The 24,271-nt window shown below is 40.1% G+C and overlaps 2 protein-coding genes across 2 annotated transcripts; both read right to left on the bottom strand.

Moving 5' to 3' along the window:
- Positions 1 to 3,110: 3,110 nt before the first annotated feature.
- On the bottom strand, positions 3,111 to 5,987 carry LOC139715340 (nociceptin receptor-like). Its single transcript, XM_071626917.1, has 3 exons — positions 5,631 to 5,987; positions 4,595 to 4,730; positions 3,111 to 3,397 (listed from the first exon to the last, which is right to left on the bottom strand). Exons 1-3 carry the CDS (start codon positions 5,985 to 5,987, stop codon positions 3,111 to 3,113), a joined length of 780 nt encoding a protein of 259 aa, XP_071483018.1.
- Positions 5,988 to 14,170: 8,183 nt separating this feature from the next.
- On the bottom strand, positions 14,171 to 16,897 carry LOC139715213 (uncharacterized). Its single transcript, XM_071626805.1, has 2 exons — positions 16,287 to 16,897; positions 14,171 to 15,296 (listed from the first exon to the last, which is right to left on the bottom strand). The coding sequence occupies exons 1-2, from the start codon at positions 16,627 to 16,629 to the stop codon at positions 14,722 to 14,724; spliced, it is 918 nt and encodes a 305-aa protein (XP_071482906.1). The 5' UTR covers positions 16,630 to 16,897; the 3' UTR covers positions 14,171 to 14,721.
- Between the last annotated feature and the right edge of the window lie 7,374 nt (positions 16,898 to 24,271).

Genomic DNA, 24,271 nt, shown 5'->3' with positions numbered 1-24,271 from the left:
TAAGTTTGTTATCAAATTTAACTTTTATGCATTTTGATGGCGTGGATCGATGTGCCCCATCATAAGTAGCAAAGAAGGGCAATGCAGTGCTCCATTGCGTTTGGCTTGCTGCTAGAGATCCCTCCATTCACGTCAACAAGGAAATTGCAGCCAATTCTCGCGAAAAAGGATATTTTTGGCTTTTCTTTGAATATCTTCATCTCTGTAGGAATCCAAAAGATGCGTTCTGTCACAGAAAGTTCTCTTCCTCCAGAGATGCCTCTCAAAAATCGTCCTTCACTACTAGATCAGCCATCTTGGTTTTGAGGTTAAGCAAAGCCAGCCAATACTAAATGCTTGATTTCAAGCAATATTGTTGTTTTTTATCCATGTATAGACTCACGTTTAATTCACGGTATACTTATGTTGGAATTTTGTGTTTGGAGTCAAAATGACTTTCTGTAACACAGAAAAATCAAACACAGCCTTGTACATCATTGATACAGACAGATTGGGGGACTTATGGTCTATTTTAAAGTTTTACGCAACAGGGCCCTGGATATAACTTTGAACTTTGAGGTTTTTCACATAGAGTGGATGCAGGGTATAAAAGATGTCGTACGAAACTCCTCTGACGGATATCTATCTTTTACGAATGAATAGAACCATTAGGGATAGACATACATGTGTAATTACAGTGTATCAATATAAGTCCTTGGCAATATACTATAACGTTGAGTTTGTACATGAAAACCAGAGATTTATATACCTGTATATCAAATCGGAAATGATTAACACAGGAAGAAATTTCCTTTCTGGCAGGAATATACTATTTATCATCAAGTATAAATTATATCATATTTACAGAAGTAAACACAGTATTAGGTTGAGAATCAAGCCTTCTGTTTAATATCAATTTTGGAATAATAAGTTATATTCTGTCGAGGAAAAGATGGTTTAAAGTGCAGAAACAGTCCTATTATACGGCTTGTCTTGATGACTGTGCAAAACTTTTTATTCTCAACCTGAAACTTGAAATCTTAAGTCTCTATTTTCTGAAAATATCATTCAATGATGTGGTGCGTGCACCTTTTAATCAATCAGGAGCACTTTTTTTCCCAAGATAAGGTAGAAACGGGAGGACATTTCCTTATCAAAACTGGAAATCCAGCCTTCTGATTGGCTAAATGAGCCCAGCTCCGATGTTTTGAATGGATCACATATGCGGAACATGCACACGACCTTCACCAGGCCAGCTAACTATGATTAGATTGCACGTTGACCAATCACGCAGGCTCTCACAGCCAAATGGGGAAGTTTGCCAGCCAATTTCAGTGAAGCCTTCCTTTTGCTACACGCAATCATTTTGCACTTGGCGGAGGAAAAGTGAATTCTTGACCCAATTAAGATATAACAATTATCACTGACTATCAAAACGCTTATTTTCAAAAGGCATAAGATCTTTTACTTCACTGTCTTGCCAAATTATAACGGCTCAAAATGGGGAAAAAAAGTTGCAACACGACTACAAATAGAGCGAAAGTTGAAATATATTTTCGAACCACTTTCAATGCCGTAAATTTCACCTAATATTATATCGTTTTCTTCTCTTATACATTGCTGCATACTAGAATCAGAATAACTGAAAAAGATTTGAAGCAGCTACAGCAAAATAGAAAGAGTTGTTCTAAAATGGGCTGGCTCATTATTATATCCAATTAAGGACTACAAAGTCTACGTATAATGAATAGGAAAAGGTGACTGGTCTTTATAACCTGCCGATTGGCCAATGGTAATTACACGTATGTTATAAATCTTTGTAGCGCAGAAACAAATCAGAAAGACACATGTACAGTTGCTTCCGTGCGTGTAGACACAATAGATATACATGTATTGTATGCGATTTGCAAACTCTAAAACTCTACGGTTCGCCTACCTATGTGCAAACCTTGAATTTCCCTGTCTTCATCATCATGGAGAGTATAAGAGTAATACTATGTAAAAGTTATTTGTGTTATGCATCTTAATATTCGTCCAGAAACTCTGAGCCACAGAAAAATATTCTCATCCATAAACAGTTCATGATGCTTATATAAAATGCTATATGCAAATGCATGTCGACGAAAGTGAACACAGGCAAATTTGAAATGTGATTTTCTTCATCCAATATAATGAGCATCGATTAAAAAGAATTACACAGAGTTGATCCATTTCTTACGTTAGTACAAAACTGTAAAAGTCTTTACCAATTTTCAGCGCCTCTGCGGGAGGTGTCTTGTTGTTGTTGTTTTTTTATTTGCTTGTTTTGCTGCTTGCGGGGAAATGTTATATTGGATGAAACAATTAATAGAGTTATTAGAATAACTTTCTTTAACATTTAACAGGGTTATAAGTATACGATATGATTATAATTTTATGACATAATCTACAAATGTAAATATGTTGCGAATTCACGTATTGGCTCCAATGTAACGAAGAATAATTTGAAATTTTGAAAATTTGAGTTGCTCAATAAACTCTATATTGGCAAAATATTGCATTACCGGTTTATTCTTCGTTATATATATATATATATATATATATATATATATATTGTCCACGGTAGCCTCTTCAGTGATACCACTGCTCTAATAGAGGGCCCTGTCATGATTATTACCAATTCATACCAATTCATACAGCTGGGTCGACAGATGGGTAAAATCATCTTGTCCAAGGACGTAGTCACTTGACGGGATTTGAACTCGGTACCTCCGATTCAAAGTCAGAAGTCTTATCCACTATGCCACAGTGCTTCCACTGAAGAATTATGCATTAATCTGCAGGGACTCCGTTTACGCCTGCAGCTCTAGCCGGCATCGGCAGATCCTCCTCCGTTTTCGTCATGGAACTGACGTCTGTAGATAGACTCTCCGCTTCGCGAGATATCTCTCGGTTCGAACTCGCGAACGTATCAGACGAGCACCGAAGCAAGCTCCACACACGACGTCGCAAGTAGTCTCGCGTCAAGACGTAGAGGACAGGGTTGAGAGTCGCATTGACCAAAATGAATATGTCGCATAGCATATGGAGTACCATGTGGGTAATCACGTTAAAACGATAGAATCGCTGCTTCCGCATCAAGGTCCACATCGTCATGAAGTAGGCGTGCCAGTAGCCCAGCAAATCATGAACGACAGCGAAAAGCTGCACACGACTGCCAGGAATCGAAGTTTCTTCTTGATTTTCTGACTGCTGACGGTTGAGTCCTGCACTCGGCGTCGGGTAGCAGCCGCCCGTATGGTCAGCCCGGTTGAGACTGCAATGACCAGCAGAGGGACCAGGTAGCCGAGGACAAAAGCAGCCGTGCTGAACTTGGAGGCGACAGACATTCGTAAGGTCACGTCAATTGGTACAGTGACGACACCTGCGAAGATACCCACTGTATATGCCAAAGGAAGGAGGCATAACTTTATGGTTACTTATACACCCTTTTGATCTTCAACTTTTAATACGCACACAGTTCTCTGTTTAAGAGTCTTACGGCGCTTAAATAAGTTGAATCACATTTGAAATCACAGTCTCCTTTAGTCAGCTTTTTTTTTTACATCCATGACATCAGCAAAAGTAAAGTCACCATAAAGTTGCATTTCAGTGCTTTCCCTGAAATCCAAGTTCATGGTGACTCCTGCTGATGTAAAAAATAAAACACATGAAAAAAGGATTACATCATAAAGTCAGAAATTGTGAAACCAAATTTCAACATGTTCAAGTACATGGGGGTATCTCAGAATTCAATTACGTACTAGTTGTGATTGTGTCCTCCCTGAAAAACAACAACAACAGCAACAACAACAACAACAACAAATCATTGCCTTTCACGAGATCTTTGAAATGTTCGACAAATTCAACAGATATCATAGGCAGTCTGACAGAATATGCAAGTGGAAACAATGATCCCCTTGGGGCCATAAAAGTTCCCAAGTTTGGTGTGGTCTTCTTCGGTAATAGTCTTAAGAATGCGCAGGTGAACTTGCTATACTCCGGTGACCGCTTGATCCATTTTGGGTCTTTTGTTGTACCATGTCATGCATTAATAACATTTCCATTGATTATTGATTCAATGTAAACTGACTTTGGGAACCTGATCTAGCAAATTTATAGTGGCTGCATGCAGGCTGAAATTTTGCGAGTACTTTGTTTTTCAAATAACAATTAACATTAATGTTTGTGTGTACGTGTTTGTGACTTTTCGAGTGCTGGGCCTCAGGATGGATAGTGGTCGGAGAGTACTATTATAATGCCTGCATGCATGACATACATGATCGTGAGTGTGCAATGTAAATGATGATTGACGTATCTTTCTAAAATAGTAACGATGTGATGCCAATATTCTGTCAAGCATAACTAATACTTACCACGGTTGCTAGTGGTACAAAAGCAGTAAATTTTGCTCCTTTTTTTCTAAATTTTGTCTGTATTTATTAATGTAGCCCTTTCACAGTGGTCACAAGGGAACTTTAATATTGTGTCTTAGGTACAGCATGAAACTGAGATGAAAAATATTGAAAATATGACCCCAAGACATGAACAGAAACCAATCAACTAAACGAATGACTATGACGTAGCTGTGACGTACCAGCCCAAATGACTGCGCAGACGATGCGGGCGTTCTTTATGGTCCGCCAACCCAGTCGTCCAGCCTGATCGGCGATGACGAAGTATCGATCGAGTGCCAAGACTGTTATAGTGAGACTGTTGATCATCAAAATCGCCTGTTTGAATGAGGATTGCCCAAACAAAGAACATCAAACTATGGATCTACTCAGGGTCAACCAACGTTGAACGGAATTCACAAGGATGATTTGAATAATTTACATTCCATGGATTTCTTTTTAAAAATGCAAGTTACGACTGCTCGGCGTATGTGCACGAAACACATCGCGTACGGCGCAGCCATCCAGTCTTTTAAACGAACGCACATGCGCATGTGGAATGTCTATCTTTTTCGCGTTTGCTGTAGCTCATAATGCATGAACTGATTATCAAATTTAAATAAATTAAACAAACAACCTTTGGTTGAAGGATTGTGACGGAGGGGAATTGGTTGATATTGATTAATTGTCGGTGACTGAATTAGATTACAAAGAAGATTGTAGAAGGAAAGAAAATACAATATACATTTCCAGAACTATAGCCTATGCAGTATGGATGTGACAGCGGATGTACAGATCAAACATAATTATTATAGATAGACGCGAGAGAGCGAAGGTCACTCCACTAAACTCCTGAAAGTACGAGCAGGAAGGACCAAGATATTATCTGTTCTCGATATCGAGCAAGACATCATTGCAAAGATAGTAACAAACAGGTACATGAATTCACATCAAAAAAGTATTCACTCTCCGTAAAATATCGTGTTTGATATCAATAAATGATCGCATGTGTCTACTCATTTATCCCCCTCCTCATCCCCATCACTCCCCAAACACACACACACACACACACACACACACACACACACACACACACACAAACACACATATACACAACTTTTGCTGCAGCAGTCCAATCCAGCATAAATTGTGTATGAGATGGAATAATGATGATTAATCATTTTGACAATAATAAATGCACTGCGTCGGGGTAGTAAAGATTGGTCAATTAGTGCTTACCGCTTGCGAGCCGAGAATCCCTTTTTGAATTGCCATGTCCTGGTGGATCAAAAAATGACCACTAAAGGCATAGAGACCGTAAGCTACTGTATCAAATCCTCCCCAAACGAAGAGGAGGATGAAACTCGCCACGCAGAGGTTGGTCACGTAGACATTGTAGATGGCTCTCCTCATTTTCTTGTCCCGCAGGATGACGAATAGGACGAGTGCGTTGGCCAGCAGGCCGATGACGGTTAAAAACAGCGACAAAGAAAACGCCACTTTGAATGTCGTGTTTACACGCCGAACCAAATTTAAAGAATCTTCGATGTCGGAATCGGTGTAGGAAGAGTCGTAGGAGCTGTTGTTACCATCCATGTTGGATTTGATGTAGGATCTGCTCTGTTCTCCAGTGAATTCAAACCATTCTGTATGACTGCACGCTTGAAAAACATTGAAGTGAGGTCTTGGTGTTTTTTCCTAGGGTATTGTGCTCGCTACTTGAGTCTGGAGCAAAGTGGAAGCGTATAGATCACGTTACCCTCGGAAATGTTCACCCCTGTTTCCTTTTACAGCCCATCTGCGCGTTATTTCCTAACCATAACAAACAATAAGGTTGTGTTTTGATTTGACTGCGTCAATGATATCCGTATGATGGTTTCAACGCAACGTCAAAGGATATGAATTCAGCGTGTTATTGTTGTCATGTAGAGTGGATATTTCAACGGGCCTCATGTGGGTCCCTTAGGCATGTTCGGGTTGTTTTGATAATCGACTTTTATTTAATAATACGTCTGCTAGCTGATTTGATTCATGTGATAATCTGTTTTACACTAAGCTCCTTGCAAAAGAACGACCGAGTTTGTGATGTCGTTTCTTAAATGCGTTTCTATAATGCTAATAAAAGGAAGACATTATTCAGAGGGGTAAAGGTTCAGGTTTGAGTTTCTTCAATAATTTTGTCTCCCTCTACAAGTGAGATTTGTTAAAATCGCAACTGATTTCATGTTCTGTTGGACAACAGCACCTTGAAAATTACTTCATATAAGCCAGTATTTTGCTTTCGAATATACATTTTAGATATTATGTTAATTCCACTTCAAAAACAACTCTAATTCATTACGACTGTAGCGCTGAAAGGGAGCAGGCCTAAGATTATGGTTAGGAATGCGGTAAAGGACTATGATTCGAAAAGATCGTAAGAGTTACCACTCCAAAATGCTGAAAAGAATCACTCTTCATCATCATGGCACAAAGCATTTGAAAATCAAAATGTTATCATCAGCATAAGTTGCAGAGTCGAAGCTTCATGTTGATACCAAGGTTTCCAGCTGCCATCTGTCTTCCAATTTTAAAGTTAGAGTCAATTGTCGAGTCCAATACGATGTCCAAATGCGATTACGTTTATAGATCCGTGCGAATGACGCAGATGACGTTATCTATATCTTTCTATTTTTCCACCGGCTGTATGGTACGTGAATTACACATTCTGGGCCCTGTTTCATAAAGCTGTTCGTAAAGTTACGCATGACTTTACCTAACTTTTAAATATGGAGAGCCAAGTGGGTTTCCTAATCATTGTTAATTTCAATAGCTAAAGTTGAAATTTGCAGATGATAATGACTATTCTTTCATTTTAACACACGTTTTAAGTTGAAAGTGTGTTTTTCCCCAATGTGGATAAGATATTGACATACAGTCGTACTTTGTTAAAACGTAAGAAAAAAAAAGCACATTATATTGGCACTTCATAATATTTCAGTAAAGTATATTTTAATAAAGTCATGCGTAACTTTACGAACAGCTTTATGAAACTGGGCCCTGGCTGATCTACCTCGCGTTCGGATTGAAATATCTTATACAGACCGACCTCTGTTATCAGCCATGTCGGGACTGGCGCATGTCCGGATAAGTGCTTTGACCGGATATGGGAAAACTCTGCTTGTTGTACATCACATATTGTTGCCGACCCAGTGGTGGCGAGGTGGGTATGACATCACACCGCTCACTTAATATAAAACTGTAGCCATTTTTCTTACGGAAATTGGAACATTTAAATGTAGAATTCATGACATGTTTCTGTTGGGAATATCATAGGTGAATAATGCGTGAATTTTGTGGAGCCTGAATTGAGCTTGAAATATTTTGTTTTGTTTTGTTTTGTTTTGTTTTTGTCTTCACTATGCATTGTGAACACGTTCTGATGATAGTGAAATTCGGATAAGAGATGGCTGGATTATCGAGGTCTGACGGTACTATGTTGTCAGACCTTATCGTGATACGGAAAGTGATACATAATCATGCCCTATCTTGGTTAGGTGGAATAACCTCTTGCATGCTATGGAAACTTATCATCTTATTTCGACCAACTGGCAACGCTCACAATCTCGAATACTTTTCCCAGAACTACGGCCTTCCGATGACGATGTTACACGAAGTGAAAAAGAGCAAGAAGCACTCAAATATGGGGCGCCAAGTGTCGCATGGACTACATGTATTTCGTCACAAAATCAGTCATTTTGTCGACGAAATGGCCTACGAATTCGCTACGAAATGGCTATTTCGTCACGAAATAACTTTATTTCGTGGCGAAATGTTAACGTTTCCTATACAAAATGATCATTTCGTCGAGGAAATATAATCACTGAAATGAAGTCATTTCATAATAAAATAAACATTCCATCGACGAAATGACTATATTTCGTGACGAAGTGACTTTATTTTTAACGAAATAGACCATGCGACACTTGGCGCCCCATATACTCAGAGCCGCAAGAGACGATTATGGAGGGGGCACACACTTTGGCACGAGTTGGGTTTTCTTAATGGATGGAATCATGAAATAATCTTCCCTGTCGTAAATCCAGTCAGTGTGGTAAAGAAAGCAAGTTATTTTCATCTTTTTGATATAGGCCTACATTGTTATAACTCCTTTAAACTATCCAGCTTGCCCTGCCTTGTGATGTTGCTTGTTGTTGGGGTGCTTTTCCGGCTTTGTAACGCTTATTCTTTAACTTGTTCGGCTTCATATTCGAAACTTACAAACTTGTAGCTATTCTTCGTAATTCGTCATTGGATTTGAATACAAGACATAACGTAATTATGTCATCTATACATCTCATCTTTTTATCTCTGTCTCGGTATAAACTTTTTTTCTTTATTTTTATCTCCTTTTTCCTTTCAAACAAATTCATATTCCCATGACAGTGAAGAGAGGTAGGGATTCTACTGCACACACAAATGACGAGTGGACTATGGTGCTGTAAGGTGACTTGACGTTTATTTGCACGGCATATCTCAGCCGATCAAAGCAAGTCAAAAACAGAGCAAACAACCAAACAGCCAAAACAGCCCCTGTATATAAACAGAGCAGACAAATCAAAACACGGTCAGCATCATGGATAGCAACAATCCAACATTAATCCTTTGACAACTTGTTCAGGATGGCAAACTACCAAACAATTGTATCATATCAATGCTCACAGAATTTCCCTGTCAAATATTCATCTCAGAACTAGACTGATATCCCATCCCTAGCCTTTCACAATAGGAATATGAAATTACATACAATCAAGTTTCTCATATGCATAGTGTATATAGGATGGCTAAAATATCATGCATTAATGTGAAACACACTCTTAGAAGTGTGGTAAAATGCAACTGAGTTTCCATCGTCTTAACTCTTCTAACATCTAGCAGTACCCATACAGATCATATCAAAGAAGAACTGCAAAATCTTCTTGAAATAGTGACATACAAATATGCCAAAACAGTCAATGGAATAGATCACTCAATCCTTCCCCTTAACTGGATAACCTTCACTATGTTATCGATAGACTAGATTACAGTATACAGCCGTATTTCTATTGAATGCAATAGATAACAAATAGGCAGCCAACTACTGCTAAAATTCCTGTCACTGCATATAGTCATTTCCAAGTAGTAACTAAGGCTGTTCTCAGTAACTAGAACAATACATGTCAGCAGATTAGATATCATACACATTTCCTACTATAATAAAGTTTGAATCTGAGCGGTAGCTATGTGTACTTGTATAGTCACTTGCTTTGCACTTTGCACAAACGGCATAAGCATAACACTGAATTGAACTATCAAACTGTTCCATTTCTTATATTATTATACTGACTGACAGCCAACTGAGCAGTTGTGTTATATGACATACAAAAGTGTAAATGTGTACACGAAGACACTAGTTGCTATGATCTGTGTTTGAACTCACCGATCCAAATACTCAATCCAGCTAGAGTACGTACAGGTAGGAGACAACCTCCAGGTTCTTAACCCAGCTAGTACTGATTATGCTGTGATAATAAACATAACAAGTGCAATGAATACTTGAGGTGTACACACACATGTTAGTGCATATTGTTCAACTTCAGCTTTTTCCTCTCTATGCCAATACAGAACACCACATACATGTATCTACTCTATAGATAAAGCCAGAAATATAGTTACATCAAACTATAACAGCCTAGAACATTAACTTGACTCTGCTCTATATAGTCTACACTGCATCTTCTGACACGGCCTGCATCTCCTTGCCTATGTGACAGCTCTAAGCTCTAGTGAATTATGCCTGAACTAGCACACCATTGCTTTTTGAACCATTCATCTTTGGTTTGATTACTGCTAGCATCAATTTTCCATCATCATCTTTTACCCATCTTAGTTACAGCAAAAGAACATACTATTCATCCAAGCAGTCAGGATAGATCTACCATAATTTATAACAATCTGACTTGATGCACAATTAAATCATGCTTAATTTGCACTCTTTGCCTCTGCAGTGATTATCCTCATTGTCTTACACATGGTATGTGCTCTAAAACACAACTGTGATTGTGCATCCAACATTAGTGCAGGCCTGGGACACACACACACACACACACACACACACACACACACACGCGCGCGCGCGCGCACACACACACACACACCTATCATTATGTCAGTATCAGAGGCGGATCCAGGAATTCTGTAAAGGGGGAGGGCGCAACTAATATTTCTGGTGCCACTTCCGGGTTTCATTTTATTTTTTTATTTTTATTTCTTTTGTTTTCAACGAAAAATAAAGGGGGGCGTGCGCCGGTTGCACCCCCCTCTGGATCCGCCACGGAGTATGTACACAAGCTTAGGTGTGTGTAGAGCAAAGAGTTTATAACTTTCACGTGTGCATAAGTTTGAAGAGGTTTGCAAAATGCTACCAAACTTCTTTGTTGTCTTTCATAACATCATGAAACACACCAAAACCTAGAGTCTATTATTTTCACTAACACTTTACTCATATCAGTGACATGGAATCTCTTTCTTGTGAGGGTGAAATCCGCCTCAAACGGAGAGCATGATGAGGAGCTGATGACAAGACTGCATCATCATTGTGACCCTAATTCTCAGACACATTAGCACAGCCACATGTCATAGCAGCACATTAGTCTTTATTACCAGACTCTCACATTACTTCAACAGCAACAAGTCGAGGCAATGTGTACTGTTCATAAGTAAAAAAAAAAGAAATGTTGCGGAATTCTCTTCATATTTGCTTTTGGGTATACACGTTGTTGTTAAGTGACGTCTTGACCTGTAGAAGTTATTTCATCGAGCGGAGTCGGCACCGAAATTTTGAACGGGTTGTGCAATTTTCTTCAAAATTTTCCGATGTGTTCTACTAATATTGCTGCGTTCACTCAAGTCAATTCAATCCCATTCCTATACATGTTTATTTCCAATACCACAAATCATTCCAGATACACTGTACAACAATCCACATTATAATCATGTTTGAGTTTCTTTCCCCTTGAACAAAACATAGGATTAAAATTGCGACATCATGTCAACGGGTGCACGTCACGAGACCGACACCCACGAGTCATACAGCCCACGAGTCATTATTATAGCTCATAATTCATACAGCCCATTAGTTCGACACTAGACCCCGTTTACAGTGCGGGGCTGGGCCGAGCCGAGGAAGAGCCCAGCCTCAATTGCGGGGCCGAGCCCCGCAATTTAATTCAAACCTTTCAATATTTTGTCGTAGTGGCGCTCTGCTTGTAAACAAACCAGTGCCGTAGGGCACTGAAACAAACGTAATTTGGTATAGGCTGGTTTTCAGACCCTTTGTCAACTGGATTTCGTGGTGACGAAGTGGCCGATCTGGCAAAGGCCTTTGCCGAAGGAAAAATCCTTTGCAGGACAAAACCACCTTAAACTATACTAGTTTTCGACGTTGAGGGGGTTAATATACTGAGTAACGAAATAGAACTGGCAGAGGGTTTGGAAGCCAGACTAGAATTGGCCGCGCATTTAGCCCAGTTTGCGTTTACACTGAGAAAAGGCCGGGCTCGGCCGCGGCCGAGCCGCGGCCAAGACCACCTCCAGAGCGTGGCCAAATGCGCGGCCAATTTGGGCCCCGCATTTGGCCTTTTGCGCGTTTACACTGAAATGAAGGCGGACTCGGCCATTGCCGAGCTGCGGCCTCGCCTCGCACTGTAAACGGGGTCTACAGCTAACAAGGCCCGCGAGACCGACACATTAAGCCCCGTGTTGTAGGCCTTTCTGTCGAACTCGTGGGCTGTTTTTACCGAGTGTCGAACTCATGGGCTTTTTTTTTTTTTTTTTGCCTAGTGTCGAACTCATGGGCTGTATGACTCGTGAGCTGTATGACTCATGGACCTGTTTTCAATGTCGAACTCGTGGCCTGTATGACTCGTGGGTGTCGGTCTAGTGGGATGACCCCATGTCAACAATGCAGGAACCTCATCTGCAAGATATCTGCATGTCCTCATCGCGTGTATGTCGTTATCCTACTTTAAAAGACCTGTAATTTTGCTTGAAAATTTCATCGCTTGGTATTTTCCTTTGAGAGTTTGCAATGGAGGTGATCTGCTTGTCCTTATCATTCCAAAATGTAATTATAAGGAGTTACAAACTGTACTATAGATAGAAGAAATAGATAGCTTAAAAATCATTATAGACCCATCATGACCAAATGTCATTTACAATACTCACTGCTAGAGAGGATGATAATGACAACAATATGATAATATTTGAAATGCAAGATATTCCATGAATACCACAACGCTATACATACTCGGTTGTTACAGACCTATACATTGTATTATTATAGGTTTTCCCGGCCAACTTTGCACTTTTGTCAGTCCAATTCCTAATTGCTGCATTCAATTTAGCAAAATTTAGCTTAGATGACATGTTTGGTAGTTCAATTTTATGATCTCTTCATTCAAATTCATTTTGGAGCATTCAAATTACCTTTAGCCTCATTCTAATTAACACTTTTTCAATTGAAATTCGTAAAACAAGCACCATTTCGTTATTCGTTCATTCAATTCAGAATGATATAGTCACGTGATCACGGACATGTCGCACTCGTTCATTCAAATTCATTTTGGGGCATCCAATTTAACATCTTTTGCAGTCAATTTAGCACGCATGTTTATGCTTTGGTTCTTTCTTTCTTTCTTTTTTCAACATAGTTATTGTTTTGCAAGCGTCATTACATTTCACATTTTCGTACTTATTTTAGAGATTTTGGCAACAGTTTTTTTTCTTCAATGTGCTTAGTGATTCTTCCAGTCCGAAGATATAGTGCATCATGTGGCCACAACTTATCTGGCCGTTGAGTTTTATTCCGAGTGTGTCGGCCAGTTCTAGGAAGTCAAGGTTATGATTATCAAATGTTTCTATAATTCTTTTTCTGTCTTCTTGAGAAATACGTCTGTATCTAACTTGTGCTGTCATGACTGTAAGAAGATGAAATTAATCTGTAGTATTGGTACATGTAGGCCTAAAATGAAATGTATGAAAGAAAAGGGGCGTTACAGAACAACAAACTCGAGTTATGTATGGTCAAAATTATGATACTTTTACTGCTTAACAGTGCGTGGATGAAGCAAAAAGTCACATAGAAATACGCATTTAAATGTTCTCACCTTTTCAATAAAGAAATAACATGACGTTAATTTGAATGAACATGTTACGAATTTGACTGCCCATACGCGAAATTGAATGACTGAAATACCCCTTTCGGCCATTGTTGGCGAATTTAAATGACTGAAGAGCACGTGCCAATTTGAATGCTCGTTTTACGAATTCGAAAGGCACATGTGCAAATTTCAGTGATCGAAATGCTAAATTGAACGACCAACTTGCAATTTCGAATGACAGAATGTGCAGTGACGAAGATTTTCGCTAAATTGAATGAACCTTTTATCAAATGGACTGACAAAAGTGCGAAATTGGCCGGGAAAACCTATACTATAACAGAGGATGTAATGCCACCATTATTCCCCGGCCATTATTACCACTGATTACTTAAATTTCGTGTTGGCAATCAATCGTATAAGCAGCATGAGTGTATAACAACTACCGTAACACCACCTCGTGTTAAAAAAGAAAAAAATAACCATACTGTTTATGTCATTGTTGACCATGATATAATTATAAAGATCATGTGTTCAAAGAAACATAAAAAAGACCCCCCCCCCCCAAAAAAAAAAATCACTATTATACAGAATCTGCCCTTCTCAGTTCTCAGCGCACTGGACCATCCATGTTGGATCAACAGTGGTTATCCCTTTGTAGAGCAATGGGGGACTAACTTGGTGTGCATGTATAGCTACGAGTCTGCAACATAGACACAAAATGTCCTCCCCATAATGTCCTTCCTGTGGGATAGCTATGGTTCACAACGAGATTTTTTGAATGTTCTCTGCAGCATTTCCTCGAAATCTTCGCCTATAGAACGACCCATTCACACACCTGTTGTGCTTATGCATAATGTGCGTGTAATGTATGAATAAATATTATGTAATAGATATATGTCATCTCATTAATCTCCATGCTTATATCACCCATAGTATGTTTAACACATTCTAAGACAAAGATTATATATTCCAGACATTTGCTAGACGCTGTGCTTGCAGATATCAATGTCGACGACAGCATAGATTTGAAGTACTCGTTTACACGGTTTCGTCACCATCAATGTTTATAAATTGACCTGGTCGCGCTTTGGTGCAACTATACCGATGCCTGGTTGCGTTCTGGGACATAAGATTCTGTTCAGATGCTGAAGTCACCTCCAACTTAGATCTGTTTGCCGCCTTCGAGAGCACACGGCATACGTTCTCTTCCGGAAAGGTTCGCCGACGAGCTGTTGCGCAGCTCTTTCGCGCACGTCGATTCCAGGTTCACCGGCGGCACACTGGCCTCTTTCAAACAGCGTACTCAGGCCTGCAATGGCTCCAGACTTGTTGCAATTGCCCATGTCACCTCCAACAATCTGCCATTTAGTCGAACCCATAGCGTTTGCTCTCCCACGAAACTGTTCCTCCTTGTTCGGCTGCCCGTCTCTATCGCACAAGTTATTTTCATCCTCGCTCACCAGTTCCTCAATTGTAGATTCAGGAGTTAGTGTCGGAGCAGGCAAGTGGACTGATATCTCTTCCACCTCCTTGGTCAGAGGGAGTTCGAACTGTTGCCGCCGACGTTGCACAGCGTTTTCCGGTCGTGATGTCCTTACGTCGGCGGACTTTTTTGCGAGAAAATCTTCATGGCTCTGTGTCTGTTGTGGTCCCGTAACCAAATGCTCGTTCCTTTGCAGCGATTTTGGTTGTGGCAAGACCCATGAGGGGGAACACTGCAAAACTCCTGTGCACGGGAGAGTAAATCACAATTTTTGAATCCTTGATAAATCTTCAATATTACAATGTCGAGGTTTTTTACGCAAAGTACTTTCGCCTTTTCTGCCGGGAATATGACTAGTTTTTCTTTTCTCATTCTGTCATTTCTTAAAGCAAGCAAAGAAAATAGATGAATATAATCATGTCAGTAAAAAAAACCCCAAAGGTTTAATTGGTATCACACATTAGCTGGACTCTTATTCATATTCTTTAGAGTAAGACTGTGTGTAGCCGTGTGTCAAACCGTGTTATATGTGTATCATGTAAAATGACATTTATTTGATCTTGAATGTTTGTAGTGAATAAACTCTATTTGCGAAAAAAATACTTGTTTTCACAAACGCACGTATTCTATATTCAAATAAGTCAATTTTCACCGTGTGCATTGAGAGGGCAATGTGGTACAAAACACTGCGTAATGGTATATTTATAAACTTCAACAGAATTTAGGCCTACACAGTGGCGGATCCAGGTGAGGGCGCACCGGGCGCGCGTCCCCCTTTATTTTTTATTTTTTGTTCAAACGAAATACGTAAAAAGAAAAAATGGAGGGGGCGCATTCGCCCCTTTTCATTTTGTAAAGGCGCCCTGCCCCCTTTACCATGTTTACAGAATTCCTGGATCCGCCACTGCAACTTTTCTTCTTATCTGCATTTCATGAAACTGTTTCTTTAATGCATGAAAAGGCGGAAAAGTACACACACACACACAAACACACACACGCGCACACGCACACACACACACACACACACACACACACACAACACACACACAATCACGTTTCAATACTCTTAAGAGGAAAGTTTGAGTCTCTATGCATGTTCTTCAAAAGAGATTTTCATGGTTAATAATTATGATAGACAGTGTAGATACATCACAAGTTGAAGCAAACACATTTCGTTATGGTTCCTTTTCTTGTTCTTTACGCCACCATCATTTTGTTAATGCATGTACCTACCCCATTTTTCTTTCGCCCTTTTATTCAGATCGAACCTCCTGATTTTTGCCAGCAAATCCAGAAGGAGGTCTATGTTTTCTTCCCCTATCACACCCCTCTTGAGGAAGATCTCAAAGAGCATGAACCCTGAAGTGATGCTCTCCTTTTCCATTTCACTGTTGATGACGTCCGACGACAGAAAGATCATGCGTTCGAGATCATTGGCGTCGAGACGATCGGCGACGGAGTAGAGCAGTGAGCGCAAGTTGTGTCGTACGGTGGGACTACGCAAAGGCGACCGCAAACGGACGCTCTGTTGCTCAGCCTCAGGCGAAACATGGGGTAAGTTCGAGCAATACGACATTTGGACTCTCTTGTGATCCGACGTTGGCAACGATCGAGGGACGCATATCACAGTTTCGCTACATTCATAGGATTATACGTGTATCTCAAAAGTATAGGGTAGTGGATTATGAAAACAACATTACTCCGGTGTAGCTTCCAGATGATAAACTACCTTTGAAGTCCGCATGTCTTGTTACAACAAAAACGGCATGAGCGTAACTCGCGTGTGTTAGCTTATCGAACACAAAATATGCAGATTACAATGCTAATGTCACTCATCATTCCCCAGGCATCGGCAAGGCTTCATATAGTACATTGTATCACTGTCACGAGTGTGCAGTGTTGTCCCTATAACAGTATGCCTTTTCGTGTGCATACGGCGCGGAACAAAAGAAGGCACCAAAATGGCAAAAACGCCCCGAATGTCAACAATATCGCTCCAAAGGTTACCAGCGTGGAGCATGGAGGCCTCTGGATCTCGGCAATATTAGGCATAAAATCGAACCCAAAAATTTACTTTATTTACAACAAGACCTGCTTCCACAATCCAAGTTTGTTGAAAGTCATATAAATCCCTTTAGCAAACGTCATTACATTTTGCATGGTTGAAAAATAATGTCAATTCAAACTGTATTTTTGGGGGGTATTTTTTCAACAGAATGTACAATGATATGTGAACTTTGTCATGCATTTTACGAAAGTCTCCCAACATCGTGTAGGCCTATACGAAATCTTAACACGCCCCTAAGATTTTCTTAAATGAAATAACCCCCCCCCCCCCACAGGCACCAAAATGGCAAAAACGCCCCGAATGTCAACAATATCGCTCCAAAGGTTACCAGCGTGGAGCATGGAGGCCTCTGGATCTCGGCAATATTAGGCATAAAATCGAACCCAAAAATTTACTTTATTTACAACAAGACCTGCTTCCACAATCCAAGTTTGTTGAAAGTCATATAAATCCCTTTAGCAAACGTCATTACATTTTGCATGGTTGAAAAATAATGTCAATTCAAACTGTATTTTTGGGGGGTATTTTTTCAACAGAATGTACAATGATATGTGAACTTTGTCATGCATTTTACGAAAGTCTCCCAACATCGTGTAGGCCTATACGAAATCTTAACACGCCCCTAAGATTTTCTTAAATGAAATAACCCCCCCCCCCCCCACAAAAAAAAAAAAAAAAAAATCGTCAGTGGAGGATACGCTCCCCTGTTGTACCAAGAACAATGGTTGGTGTTTACATTCACACGGTCGGAATACATTCACGGGAAATTTATAGCGTTGCTTCCCCATTCATCAAAATGAAGCTTCCGGTTTTACTATTCTGAGGAAAGGTCTGAATGACATATTTCTTCATTATACTGTATATATATATATATATATATATATATATATATATATATATATATATCTAACCCTCTACTCCCGACCCAGCTCACCGCCCTGGGCTGGGGCTACCAGCGGCAGGGGATGGCTGGGCTCGCGCCCGGTCTGTAAGACGCGAGGGGATTTGGTTAGTGCACTCGTATAAATAGACACACCTGCCACATCATCAGCAATTCGTCAAGTTAATTTACGGACAAAAATTAAGAAAACGTTACATCAAATTCATAAAATTATTTGCCTTTTATTCAAGGGGAAAATCTCCTCTTGTTCAATCAATTTCTATCAATGATTACTTGACACTGGCGATTCAAACACTATTACACAATTTAACTGGGCATGCGCATTACAATCTCATCTCGGTTATTGTACTTACATACAGCTTCGGGTGCAAGTGCAAAAAGGGGGGGGGGGGTTAATTGGGAGGGGAAATTGTCCGTGGATAACTGCAGTCATGTACGAAAGTCCTTCCTTCGCTCAGTCCTTTTCGCTGGCGCTACATGTAACTCTGCTGATGGCTGCCTTCGTCGCCTTCGACCCGTACCGCTTCCGTCGCACCGGCGGCTCGTCGCAGCATCTCCCTGACGGCTGGTATGCGGCTGCGTCGATCTGGCAGTCTGGGCTTCGCTTCACCTGCTCCTTGGCCTCATCGGGATATTAGTGGACATCAGGGGTGGGGGTTGTGCACAAGTCACAATCACTTTTTACACAACTCGTCGGACAGTGGCACGGACAGGCGTTCCCATTCGAATCAGATTCCGATTTTCGGCTAATTATATCGTCATTCGAAATTACAAGCCGTTCCCCACATCAGAAATTAAAGTTCGGCCCACGGCACTACATATTAATAAATGGTCTGGCAAAAATCAATCATTGTTCAGGACGACGCCCCGCTATAATTCAATTCAGTCCACCTGTGTGTTGCCAAACGCGGTCTTTTCCCACAAACTTTCAGAAGGAAATTATGCCAACGGGCTACATCTTCAATTCTGCTGCTCTGAGGACTTCATCTTCGCTAAACTTTAAATATCTGACAGAGTTCTCTCTCGAACCGGGCAAAAGTTCTCGCAAAAATTGCTCGCAGAAGTCTCTCCCAAAATGTGTGCAGAAATCTGGGCGGAATTTCCCCAAAAGGGGTGCCGAAAGTTCCGTCCACCAAATCTCTCCAAAAATCTCCAACCTTCTGCAAAATTCTCCTGAAAATTCTGTCTTCTCCCTAGAATGCATGCCCTTTTAAACTAACCCTTAAATCCCTCCTACAATTCCATTATCCAATCATTTTAATTAATTTTCCACACCTGAATTATTGACACCCCTCTTTCGACCAATCCGCTTACCTGTCCCCAACTTGACCCTCTCCTCTCACCTGCGTAACCTACCTGCGTTTCGAACCCAACCTGACAATCTCCCTTCCTCCTAATATTTATAAAACAAAACCTAGCTTCGTTACGAGCCCTTTAACTTACTCCTCCAGTAGGATTCCCGATTTAACTCGCACTACCACAATATTCTCATTAAACACCTCCCCTCCTTATTTAACATATACTCCTAACATCCTGCCGGTCCTATATATTTCTTTATCCCCTTAAAAATCACCTGATGTCTATCAAATGTCCTTCTTCTTTATTCCCTTGTCTGATTCCCTACAATGGCCTACCATGCCCTAAGCCCGCTGTCTGAACCTTATTCCCTTCCCTTTTATTCCCTTTATTCATTCACCCTGTGCTTTGCCCTATCTTCTTCCTGACCCTCTAAATTCCTATTATTCCCTTTATAATGCCCATCCTATTCGGAAACCCCTTATTTTCAACTCGTTACATATATATACTATATGTATATATATATACATATATACATAATATATATATATGTGTATATATATAAAATATATGTATATATATACATATATATATATATATAATATATATATGTATATATATATATATGAGATATATATATATATATATATATATATATATATATATATATATATATGTATCAGCTTATGAAATGGTTCTAGGAACAGTACCCCCTGGAAAACCACCCTCCGGATAACTACCACCCGGATAATTACCCCCCAGGACAATTCCCCCCTAGGGCAACTACCCCCCGGACAACTACCCTCCAAGGGCAATTACCCTCCAGGGTAATTACCCCCTAGGACAACTACCCCCCGGACAACTACCCTCCTAGGGCAATCACCCCCCAGGGCAATTCCCCTTAGGAAAACTACCCCCTGGATAACTACCCCTCGGATAACTACCCCTGGATAACTACCCCCTCGGATAACTACCCCCTGGATAACTACCCCCCGGAAAACTACCCCCTGGGTAACTACCCCCCGGAGAACTACCCCCTGGATAACTACCCCCCGGAGAACTACCCCCCGGAGAACTACCCCCCGGAGAACTACCCCCTGGGTAACTACCCCCAGGATAACTACCCCCCGGATAACTACCCCCCGGATAATTACCCCTCGGATAATTACCCCCCGGATAATTACCCCCCGGATAATCACCCCCCCCCCCCGGAAAATTATCCTCCGGATAACTACCCCCCCCCCCCCGATAATTACCACTAGGATAATTATCCCCAGGTTAATTACCCCCTCCTCCGATAACTAGACCCCAGATAACTTCCACCCGATAACTACACCCTCCGATAACTTCCCATGGATGATTACCCCGGATAAGCAAGCCTACAACTCCCCCTCCCCTATAACTATCAAGACGAAAATTACCCCCAGGACATCATTTTATGAAAACAACATCTTAAAGATTTACGATTTGTATCGTTTGCACTTAGGACAATTTATGTAAAAGCTTGATTTCTCCCTCTGTATTTTGACTCTATGTTCATAAAAAAACGAAGCTGTCCCTTCATATCCTACCCGGTAATCCAGTAAATGTCAATGCCTTTAACCAAACTATTTTCGCTAAATCTGTATTTTCTTTTACTGTTCCGAAATTTCGGATTTCTCTTGATAGTATAGTATAAAAGAAGTTTTAAGTTTGAATGCCTTTACCATTGAACTAAAGACATTTTGAAGAAATGTTACTCTTCAGAATGAGTTAAACTTTTTGCAATATTTTTTTAACCACAATTGTCTATCGTTTACCACAACTCCATGTAACACTTCTTTATTTTGAGGAGCTTATATCTCATGCTTCACGTGCCCTGGTTTTGACCCATCATCTTCCTCTTCCCTCTCGCTTTTCTCTGTCCACCGTGAAGGTAGTCTATTCCTGTCATTCATAACTCACCTTTCCTCTTTCTCTCATTACAAGGGATTTATCTCGTGTGTGTTCATGTGCAGTGCACTCCCGTTAAAACGAAATGCTCAGGACCGGCAGTTTTTTTTTTTCGTTTTAACGAAATTTCGTTGTAACCGAACAAATATAATATGCAATGTATAACAAAAAGAAGGAAACCACGCATAAAAAAACTTCTGTTTGTTGAATCCTCATCATACGCTGGAAAGCTATGTGAAATGGGAGAATACCTTTTTAATTTCGTTTAAATATTACATTTTAAAAAGAGCATAAACTTGTTTGTGTTGTCACACATGTGTAGAAAATGACGGTGTAGGATTTGGTTACAGTTCGCTATTCCAAAGGTTATTTTCTTACTAAAGTACGTTACTCCGAAGACTCCTTATTCCGAAGTTTCGCCATTCCCGGGATTCCGATGGTTTGTTTATGTGAAGGTTCGCATTTCTGCAGAATCATTATTCCGAAAGTTCATAATTTAGATCAAAATAATATATTGTTCATTTTCCGAAGGTTCGTTGATCTGAAAATGAAATGAGGTTCGTCATTCTGAATGTTTATAAATCAAAAAAAGAAAAAGGTTCACTATAGTCAGAAAGTCCGTTGTTCCGAAGGCTTTTTCATTCGAAAATGAAATAAGGTTCGTTATTCTGAAGAAATTTTGTTAATGAAAAAAAAATGAGAAAGGTTAGTTATTTCGAAGATTTATTTATCTTAAGACGATTATAAAGATTGCAATTCTTAAGTTTTGTTAGTGTACTCTCCTTTTTCTACCATGGATTAACGATACTTTTTGTAATGTTCCGATTAACGAACGTTTTGAATTCCTATCATTTTCGGACTAACGAACCGTATAACAATAAGAATAAGGACCATATTTTATTATCGAATTAACGAACCTTTGGAATAACGCCAAAATGTGCTTAATAACAAACCCTCTTTCATTTCCGAACTAACGGACATTTAGTTGTATCAGAATCTGTGTGTTTTGTATTAAAGGACTTCGGAACAATGAAACAAACCTTATCTGAATTCAAATTATTTTATTACAACAACGCAAGTTCCCCTCGGAAACTTTGCGTGATACACGGAGTGAACATTCAATGATGCGTTCGCTCATGCAGAGACGCTTTAATAATGCTTGTTCCGCTACGCATTTTCGAATGCGATCCGCATTTCGTTATAACGGAGCGCATTTCTTTTGTTTTTCTTTGTCAGTGGCGCTCAGAAAAGACTTCGTGATAACGAAAATTTTGTTATAACCGTCTTCGTTATAAGCGAATTTTGTACCATAGACTTTAATGGCGATAATTTTGGGACCAGAAGTTTTGCTTCGTTATAACGAAATTTCGTTATAACCGTGTTCGTTGTAACGGGAGTGCACTGTATCTTTATTTGTGTACTTCGTCTCTGTCTTAATTTGCTTTCTTTGCATTGTTTCATCAATTTTGTAACTATTTTACTGTTATACCGTTAACGCTCATTTCAGAATTGCCCTACTGCATTATTGGGCATATTAACAACTAGTATATCAAGGATGTGGGAAGAGATTGTCACCTCCTTGGTATGATCACTGCAGATCATTACCTCCCTTGACAATTACTCCTTATTAAAATTAGGCTCCAAACAATCACCCCTCTTACAATAACTCTCCCCCAGAAAATTACGTCTCTCATTGTTATTTTCGAACACGTTTGCTATTTGAATTGGAAAAAAACAACATTTTTTCATATCGTCTGGTTTTGGTCGAGACCTAACTTCAGGTTTTAAACATCTTTTGGGTGAGATCATTAGAAACCCCTTACGAAATATTAAAGAGCATGTTATTCCAAGAAGGATTCAATTTTTTGAAAAAAAAAATACTCTTGAAATGGCCGGGATAAAACAGAGCAGCCCTATAATGTAAAAAGGATTCTGTCAACTACAACTCTCCCTAGATCTATTCAAAAAGAGGGTGCAGGACAAAAGACTTCGTTAACAACTAGGGGTGTTTTGTAAAAAAAAAAAAAAAAAGAAATACCGTTAAACTCGTAATATTTTACTCTTTCTAATGAGACTAACTTATATTTAAACTGGATTTCCTCTTAAAGTGTCGAGAACATTTAATTTGAAAACTAGCACAATTCTACTTGTATGTAAAACAAGCTGTAATCTTACTCTCAGGACAGATTAGGGCACCTTTTGATAAAAGTTGCCAGTTATGATATCTTGTTAGTCTCTAATAATTTCAATAAAACCATGGGTTCTGCTTGATTGATAAGCTCGAGTCACTGACTTGTTACCATGGACCTGCTTTGATCGACCTACAACGATTGGTAATTGTGTGGAACTGACAGCTTGTCAGGACTGATAACTTTCATAAAACCGTGCCCGGATCCTATCAAAAATTATGGCTTTATATCGAAGAGTCCCTCGCTAATGTTAAGGGAATATGAATTGCAGTGAAATCAACTCTCCTTTTCTTATGTTTATCGTCTATCATGTGTTATAACGGTAGAAAATAAATGACAAGCCAAAAGAGTGATGACAGTGTAAGAGAAAGGTGCATCTTCTGATATGGTGTTATGAACTTATGGAAAATATACGACGGGTGGTAACTTTCGGGGGGCGGGGAGGGAGGGTTGTCCAGTAGGTAAGTATCAGGAGGGGGCGGGGGGGGGGTTCGGGGTATGGTTAAAGGGGGGGGGGTAGTAATCCGGGTGGTAGTTATCCTGGGGGTAGTTATCCGGGGAGTAATTATCCGGGTGGTAGTTATCCTGGGGGTAGTTATCCGGGGGGTAGTTATCCGGGGGGTAGTTATCCGGGGGGTAGTTACCCAGGGGGTAGTTCTCCGGGGGGTAGTTACCCAGGGGGTAGTTCTCCGGGGGGTAGTTATCCAGGGGGTAGTTATCCGGGGGGTAGTTATCCAGGGGGTAGTTATCCGGGTGGTAGTTATCTGGGGGGTAGTTATCCGGGGGGTAGTCATCCAGGGGGTAGTTACCCAGGGGGTAGTTATCCGGGGGG

Source organism: Diadema antillarum, unplaced genomic scaffold (assembly GCF_040938485.1).
Source record: "Diadema antillarum isolate AM-2024a unplaced genomic scaffold, OU_Dant_1.0 scf00000046, whole genome shotgun sequence".
In the NCBI taxonomy this organism is placed as follows: Eukaryota; Metazoa; Echinodermata; class Echinoidea; order Diadematoida; family Diadematidae; genus Diadema; species Diadema antillarum.
Note: the sequence above shows the minus strand (reverse complement) of the source record. Positions and strands in the feature narration are given on the sequence as shown.